This window comes from Salmo trutta, chromosome 19 (genome assembly GCF_901001165.1).
Source record: "Salmo trutta chromosome 19, fSalTru1.1, whole genome shotgun sequence".
Taxonomy (NCBI): domain Eukaryota; kingdom Metazoa; phylum Chordata; class Actinopteri; order Salmoniformes; family Salmonidae; genus Salmo; species Salmo trutta.
In genome coordinates, this window is record NC_042975.1 from 41908954 (window position 1) to 41917840 (window position 8887).

The window sequence follows — 8887 nt, forward strand, 5'->3', positions numbered from 1 at the left end:
ATTCCTCTCCACACACACGTCCAGCCCATTCTCTTCCTCACACGTTCTCTCAAGAAAATGTTTCATGGTGTTGGGCAGTGAGGAACTACCTCCTGCCCCACCCTCCTCAGTACTACAGTGCCCACATGTCTGAGCTGTACAGGCTGCCTGCCTGGGAAAGACATCCCAGCTGCAGGAAATGACATGGTTATGAGTGTGGCTGTTGAGGCCTTCATCCAGTTATGAAAGGGCTGCACTGCTCACAACTAGATACATCTAACACATTCAGATCTGTTCATGTAGGATTATGCTTGTTTTTTTTAGCTCATTTTCCATTCAGTTTTCAACTCGAGATGTGTATTAGCGTGATCAGAATTTGATTCTATGTATTGGCTGCTGCATTCCATTGAGAAGGTCACTAGGCTCAGCTCGTTTTCCAAGGGATAAATCAGCGGACTGTGGTTTGGCATATGTTCTGTGGTCTGTGCAGATGCTCCCATTTCCAGTGACCACTGGATGGCACATCAATGACCCAGTGCCTACAATGTCACGGTTAGGTTATGAGTCTTTTCCTGTATGGTCCACAATCACGGAGTATTTACATTTTCTTTTTAGAGAAAAACATTTGTGGATTAGCATATTGATAATGAGTATCACACAATATAGCAAACCAGTAACATTTAGGACCATATGTTTTGTATTCTATTTGGCAATACCATTGGTCTAAAACAGCTATCATCCCATCAAGTTAAATAAATAATTGTAATAATAACAATGGTAATAAAATGCATATAGTTTCAACAATTCTCCTTAAATATTTCCATATGCGACAGACTGAAGATAGTGTACTTACTATGTTACAGCAGCGTTCTGTATTGAGTGAATAGGCAGGAACAGTAGCTCCTAAGTCATATGAAGACAAACATACAAATAATGCATTAAGAAATCTTGACTGTCCCTCTGTTGGGTACACGTTACAGTCGCCTTTGGTGGTTCAGGTGTTTGGTGCTGAACAGTTGACCAGTTGTCTTTGGGATGTTGAAAACGTGAATATTTGGTATTGAACGCTATGGTTCAGTTGTCTTTGGTAGCGCAACTTTAGTGCCTCTGGAAACACTGAGTATAGCTGTCTTTGTGACCAAACTAGAATGGTTGGCACTGTACATTGTAATTCAACAGTCTTTGAGACAACACTGTCTCTGGAATGGGGAGGAAAAGGGCAAGGAAAACATCTTCCCTGATGTGGTCAGATTGTTTAGCTCCCAAGTCTTTTGATGCACATACTGTACTATGTACCGCTTAGTTAGGTCTTTACCTGGGTTCAGCCCAGCAAACTCCTTACATTCATTTCACCCAGGGAAGGACAGTTGTCCAGTCATTTGGGTATGTTGTGTGGCATTGACTATGTAGGTGCTGTAGTGGCTGTGGGTCGGGTCCCTCTCACTTTCTTGCTTCTCTTGCTGACCGTGGTGAAGTGGAAGGGCTGCAGGTCGGGCTGCTCCCCGGGGGGCAGGCGCTTCATGAAGTGAACGTCCTGCTGGTTGGGCAGTGTCTGAGGGCCTCTCCTGGGGCGCCCCCTCTTGGTGAAGCCCACGTACCAGCCCGTATAGCGTGCTGACATCAGAGCTGTGTAGTGGTTCTCCAACACCATCTCAACGAAGACACAGTCTGCACTGCGATTACTAGCCTTCTGGAATACACACACATATATGATCATTTCCAGTGTCTGACTTGGACTGAAATAGGTGCCGGTACTCATTTTGGCTGCCAATACTGTTTCTATTTAGGTGCAGAGGTTCAGCAATACTTTTGAGATAATATTCTATAAAAGGAACAGGAGCTCAAGCAGTAGACATGTTGATGTGCCGGTACTCCGCTCCAGCGAGCTCCTGCCCAAGTCAAGCACTGGTAGTGTCAATATGAGATGCAAAGTGAATAACTCCAGGTTGTTTAAATGTATACATTAACAGGAACGTGTAGCGAGAGTCAGAATAAGAATGGTGTTTGTCTCACCTTCCCCACAAGCTTGCCTCGACGGTTCATGCACAGGTAGAAGTTGGTCTCTTTACCGCGGATTCTCACCTGACTTCCAAAAGTATCAGCCTCCACAACAAGCTGGGCTTGGAAAGAGACAGAGGCACAAAAATACAGATTGTAAGAGCCCACATGAAAAAATGCTATAGTATGGTATAAATACTGTAGTATTACTATATTTATGTACTGTAGTATTCACTGAACTACTAGTGTTTTTGCAGACATTACTGTAGTATTTACTGTAGTATGCACATTAGAGTGTGTTTGTTATATTGTCTTTAACACAGATGTGGGGTCTTTCTTGAGGAAACTTGCTAGATAAATACTAAAATAGTAATACACTGTAGGTAAGACAAGTATGAATGGATGGTTCAATGCTTCTGCTCTTTTCTAGAACCTGTAGGGAACACAATATATGGTATATACTTGGCATGTAGGTGTCTCACTCATGAGTGGCACAAATTGGGATATGGGGGAGGGGAATGGGTGGGGTATATGCAAATTAAAAACTGTAGTATTACTATAGTTAAAAAAACTGTAGTATTTTTGCAGACACTGTAGTGTTTTTGCAGACATTACTGTAGTATTTACTACAATGTTTTTTTGTGGATAATACTGCAGTATTTACTATAGTATTCTACAGTATACTACACAATTCTATACTAAGTATTACACGGGTCGTTCCACGAAATGGGTGCCTTTTGGATACATGCAAACTTTTAAGAAATGAACTTTAAAATATGTTTTATGTTTAGCTTACGGAAAAACACTTTTTCCCATCTCAGGCATTAAAATCCTATGAACTAAGAGCATTTTATCTGCACTTGAACCACACTGTCAACCCTGTTACAGACACTTATGTATCTGTCTAACTATTAGTTATTAAAATCATCTTTGAGATAAATCTAACATTTTCTCATTGATCTAGTATCCCTTGTACAAATCAATTCACATATAATATCAACCTGATAAAGTTACCGTTGGGCCTCTAACAGGGTTGACGATAACAGGGTTGAGGTTTTAGGTGAAGATTGGCCATTACTCCCCATGTGGTGAAGAGCATGATGAAAGTTAAATCAAATTCAAGTTTTCCTAACATGAATTGAGCTTACAGTGTTGATGTGTTAAGCTCGAACACCTCAGCCAAAGATGATAAAACAATTATAAATAGACCAAAAAGTGAGAGAAGACTTCCTTACTTTTCCACCATGCTGTTCAGAAGACCCAAATGATGTCACCTGCTGTGAATAATTTAACTTGGTGGAATGGTCCATTATTTTAAAGGGGTAAATTGTTTGCATAACAGGGTTGGCCTTAACATGAGGGACAGATGTAAATGCATCACTAATATCAGGAATATAAATAATAATCTTCAGAAATGACTTTGTCAAAGCAGAAAAATAACTAGGCCTTTACAATGATGGTGAAACGTGGATACATTTTGGGGATTAAGTCGGTTGAAATCGTCCTAGAAGTGGCACAGGGTTGACGAAGGGACGTGTCAAAATACTGAATTTTGGCACTTTAGAAAGCCTTTATTCATATTTAAGATGTACTTGATTCTCTATTTGGTCTATATTAAAGTGCACTTCATTTAATATAACAGGCTTTTTAAAATGCAATATGGGTGCATAATTTCTACTTCCATGAAAAGGCACCCTTTCCGTGGAATGACCCACACATGATTGAGGGATACTTCAGTGTGTAGTATAGTATTTTACATTATACTACAGAATTATATACTAAGCACTACATAATCGAGGGCTACTACAGTATTCTACAGTATACTACAACATTATATAGTAAGTACTATATGTGATTGAGGGATATTACAGTGTGAAATATAGTATTCTACAGTATACTACAAAATTACATAGTAAGTACTACACATGATCGAGGGATACTACAGTGTGGAGTATAGGATTCTACAGTATAGTACAGCTTACTACAGAATTATACATAAAGTACTGTAGTATTATATAGTAAACTGTAGTATTTTGTCATGTGGGAAAGGGCATAGAAATTGAGCACATAGGACGGGATGGGGGGATTGTTACATGCAATTAGTTCATAGATGTAGCCACAATACAGAGGTCAAACCAAATCAATAACATTAGTCTCCCTCCATCCCCCTACAACAAAGCAACATAGCGGGGTAAATGGGAAATCGATGACCTTATCGATATCGGGACTGAGTCTACCACACAGAAACCGCTGCTCCATCTTTCTATTTCTCTCTGTGTGTCATAGGCTCGTCTGTCCGGTTGCTACTTCATGATTTTGAGGGCCACGTACTGTAGGCGTGATAACATAGAGGAAATGATTGCTTGGTTCTTGTTGATTCTGATTTTGTATTGGACTGTTCTGTATATTGTAGGAAGTAGTAGTACTATATCTTACCATATTTATCCCCATCGTCTCCCTTGGCACTGATTCTCCTCCCCATCACCTGCACGTGTTTGCCACTTGTCCTGCTGTACAGCTGGTACACTCTGTGCTGCCGGCGACTCATGGCGTCTCGACCCCGTGTCTGATTCTCCACGTATACGCTGAAATTAACATGGTCATCAGCTAAGACCTATACCACCACAAAACAGACAGCCATGTGGTTAGAACGAGAGCCTTTATTCAGAATGGCATGTTAGAAAACATAATGGATACAATTGTATACACACATTTACCTGCAGGGGGCTGCAGACCACCAGTAAAGCCTGGACAGATCTGAGAGAAGGGGAGAATGGATCTGCATTGAGATTACATATGGTATGTTTGCATCCCAAAATAATACAAAAGCAGTCTGTCTGCCACACTCCTGCCTCTTTTCTGTCTCCACCACCAATTTGAAACCAGTCTCTATGCCTCCAAAAACAGTCATTTCCAGATAAAACCATCAAGGCAACAGACAGTGGCCATGCTGTCTCTCTCTAGGGACAGCTGCTGAGCTCAGCTCATATCTATGATGAGCTAACAGGATATCAATATTCACTAATCCATCCAGCCATCTATCTAAGCACTTCAATCTCTTATCCCTCCCTGTATAAATACAGCACACACAGCACATGCATAGATACATGGATTACGGCACACAAATAAGGCTGAACTCCATCTTTAATAAAGAGGGGGAAGAGCAGGAGAAACGTTAGCAGACACGTTAGCAGTAGAGAGTGTTCTTTCATATCTTCCCGTACCCCCTGGCCTTGTGCTCATTAGGGGACCCAATACCCCCTGTGCTGTCCAGATGTAGGGATGCCTGGAACGCAGCCTACAGCTGGCCCAAAGCACACACAGATGTCTGGGCTCCAATTCTACTCTGAGGACTACTTTTGTTCTACTTCTGTGTTACCTCAGATGAAACCTCTGTAAAAATCTGACCAAGTGGAGAGTAAGTTTGAGAGATACAAGGTCATAATGGGGGTGACAGGGACACTTTAAAGTGGGAAACAGGTAAATTTGTCATTGTAAATGTAAGATTCGTTAACGAGTCTGACAGAATTGCTTTAGGTTTGGTTAAAGTGGATGGATGCCCTAATTTGGGGAAGAGCTAATTGCTGATAATCCCCTTCACGAATCACATGATCCTGTTAAACACAGACACCCATCAAAGACACTAATAAGGCACAGTCATACTGTACATCCACTCATTCATTCATAACCCGTTAGCAGAACTTCTGTCCGTGACAAATGTCTGGTCTTTCAGTCTGGGGAGAATGAAAAGAGGTGTCTGGGTCATGGGACATGGTTGAGTGGCCAGAGGAGCAATATGCTACAGCGTGGGACAGCCTCAGAGGAACTGTACAGATTTTAAAAAAAATACAAGATTCCACCACCACTTGGTATTGGAAAAACAGATGGCATTTCTATTTCACAGTTAGCTGTTCAGAAAATAGTTTTTCATTATTACAATGGGTAAAGGAGAACATGCACCCTATATGACGGTGTACGAAACACCACACCTGCTGCGCTGGACTGATGGTCAGAGCATGCATGAAGAGAAACATGTGCGCTGACACACACACACACAATAACTCCATTCATTTCTCTCCAGAAAACCGTAGGTTGCGCATCAAGGGTTACTGCACATTTAACTTACAACATGACTAGTGTAGAGAGGAGGGAACTCATCTCTCGTCCCGCGCAGCTACCCGGCCAGCAAAAGTCAGGCACCGTTACCGAGGATCTCTAGCTGGTACTGTCTGTAATCCGTTCGTTTGAGAAGGGTTTGGGGAACGGCAACAACTCCTGCGATAATTCCTGCGGGCATCAGCAGAGCATGCCGAGCACATCGGTTAGAATGCTGGCGGAGGGGAATGGGTTTGCTCTGCAAAAATGGTATCATGTAGCCAAAACGAGCGAATGCGCGCTGGGTATGTCCAGTTTGTTCAATTCTCTGAAATCATGACAGGTGTTTGGCAAAATAGGATTTTTGCAGGTTTGCCTCCTTTTTTTTGTATTACTTAGTATGTTTCTACAGCTATGCCTACAATGCTTCTATGAGAAAATTGTCAAATAGGCTTATTTTACACGCAGAACTCAGTTGAATTTGTATTGCCATTGTCCATTAGTTCCCATTGTCTTCTTTCCTTTCTTCTGTATATCACTTTTCTTTGTCCGAGAATCTATGTTAATTTGTCACGTATAGTAGTTCAGAAAAACAGCAATTCCTAGTATCACGGAAAGTCTATTCGGGGAGTGAGAGCGGGGCATGAAAGGAGTAGTGGCGGGGAAGGGGAGGCGGCACGCGGCCGGTGTAATCCCAGTGATGATATAGGTGTGTCCCGCGGGAGACGAGACCACTTGGCAGGACAGAGGCGAAGGCGGAGTAGAAAGGGGAACAGATTACAGAAAGCGTCAGTCAGAGCAATACCTAGTAAATCGAGCAATGGCAATGCGACTTTCAGAGAACTCAGTGAGTTAGCAGACACCGAGGAAATGAAAAGTGGTTTAGACATCCAGACTGGTCACATAGACTAGACATAACATAGTGAACGTAAATCTGGGACACTGGAAATAGTATAATATGTTACATTTGGTATGGTTATATAAAATAGAAGGTTACTTAAGGCAAAATCAAAAGGAGCGTTTATAACGCGAAGGTCTAGTAACCCAAAGGCTGCGTGTTCGAATCTCATCACAGACAACTTTACAATTTTAGCTAGCCACTTTGCAATTACCTACACATTTGTAGCTACTTTGCAACTACTTAGCATGTTAGCAAACCCTAACCTTAACCCTTGTGACTAACCCTTTCCCTAACCTTAACCCTTTCACCTAACTCCTAACCTTAACCCTAACCCCTAACCATAGCTAGGACCCCCTTGTGGCCCCCCTAAATGTGGAGTATGAAAAAAAAAATACATAACTAATTTTTGCGATTACATCCTTTATTAGACAGTGGCAACGCTGAACACTAATTATGAACATGGTCTTTTGCCTGCTAATGCCTGCAATGCAGTGAAGAAAACGATATGACAACAATAACGTAATGTAACTGGCCCCTCTAACAGTACAACTGGCCCCAGCTTGGCCCCCCCAGTTGAAATGGTCTAGAACCACCACTGGGTTAGGAGTTAGGTTAAATGGTTAAGGTTAGGATTAGGGGAAGGATTAGGTTAAAGGGTTAAGGTTAGGGGAAGGGTTAGCTAACATGCCAAGTAGTTCCAATATAGCTTTAAAAAAAGTAGTAAGTAGTTACAAAGTCGTTAATTAGCTAAAATGTTAAAGTTGTCTGTGATGAGATTTGAACATGCAACCTTTGGGTTGCTAGACATTCGCATTGTATATCCACCCATCCACTCAATTTGATCATCCTGGATTTTCGTTTACTATGTTACGTCTAGTCTGTGTGTCAAGTGAGTAGGCTACCATTGCATTTGCACTACACAAACATGATGGGCACATTGAAGAACTGCTCATGGTTTGAGAGGGGGACACATAGTAGTAGCCTATAGTCCTGCCATGTTATTTCGTTTTAAGTTCCGTTAAGGTTATGAAATACATAATGGAAAAGGAAAGGGAATGAGAAAGTTGGACATGAGGGGGAGGGTGGGTGTGCGTAAGGTATGTAAGCAAAGAGTAGAATCCAAAATGAACATTTCTTAGGGGTTTAACAACACCGGGAGATCCTCACTCCCCTCCACCACAGAACCGCAGACATACGGTCAGCCAACCATACTAACCCCTACTACCCCCCTCTCTCCCTCCCTCTCTCTCCCTTCCTCTCTCTCTCTCTCGCTCTCTCACTCTCTCACACACACAGACAGATATCCACTGTTTTCTTTTCTCACTTTAAGGATGATGAACTACCTTAGCTGGCACCTGAGGTAGAGGTCAAATCAGGGTCAGTAGAGTTGATGTTACACATTTCATTCTTTCCAGGGCGTTTGAGTGTGAAATGAGTGAGTGCGTCATGCACTGCCAGATCCAGAATGTTCAAAGTGGTCCCATTAGTGTAATTACATAGACTAAAATAGGCCTATGCCTACTGCATATTGTCTGCAGGTGTCATTTCAATTATCCTTGTAATACCCAGTGCCATGGTCTCATTTGGTATGAATCTTAGGATTATTGGGTCCATGGGAGAAACCATCTTGCTCTGCTGCAATAGTGCAGCCTATGCAGAGAACTTTAGGTAAGCGGTACCTCACATTCAAGTTGTCAGACATGAGCATTTGCTCCATAGGGCTAGGCTACCTACCGTATAGGCCTAGAGTCTGCCCTTGAAATAACTAGGCTACAATATGGCATCAAATTACTGTTCGTTGGGGTAGGCCTAGCTGTCAGATAACATTTACTTTGTTGAGATGTTAGGCCTCAGGCATTTGTTTGCTAGTTAGTTTGGATGCAGTAGGGATGATTCATGTGGATCAGATGTTCT

The 8887-nt window shown here is 42.1% G+C and overlaps 1 protein-coding gene across 2 annotated transcripts; it reads right to left on the reverse strand.

Moving 5' to 3' along the window:
* Window positions 1-571: 571 nt before the first annotated feature.
* LOC115154603 (fibroblast growth factor 18) lies at window positions 572-6199 on the reverse strand. Of its 2 annotated transcripts, none has more exons than XM_029701009.1 (5): window positions 6104-6199; window positions 4695-4734; window positions 4414-4591; window positions 1993-2099; window positions 572-1669 (listed from the first exon to the last, which is right to left on the reverse strand). In XM_029701009.1, exons 1-5 carry the CDS (start codon window positions 6133-6135, stop codon window positions 1382-1384), a joined length of 645 nt encoding a protein of 214 aa, XP_029556869.1. In that variant the 5' UTR covers window positions 6136-6199; the 3' UTR covers window positions 572-1381. The 2 variants fall into 2 exon arrangements, with proteins under 2 accessions (XP_029556869.1, XP_029556868.1); XM_029701008.1 differs by having other exon boundaries at window positions 4689-4734.
* Window positions 6200-8887: the final 2688 nt, after the last annotated feature.

Excerpts from the sequence above, each read along its gene's own strand:
- LOC115154603 (XM_029701008.1), bottom strand. The coding sequence starts at position 6,135 with ATGAGTTCCCTCCTCTCTACACTAGTCATGTT. Across the intron at positions 4,735-6,103 it reads CTCTCTACACTAGTCATGTT|ATCTGTCCAGGCTTTACTGG; the intron begins GTAAGTTAAATG and ends CCCTTCTCTCAG. Across the intron at positions 4,592-4,688 it reads GCAGCCCCCTGCAGGTAAAT|GTCTTAGCTGATGACCATGT; the intron begins GTGTGTATACAA and ends GTGGTGGTATAG.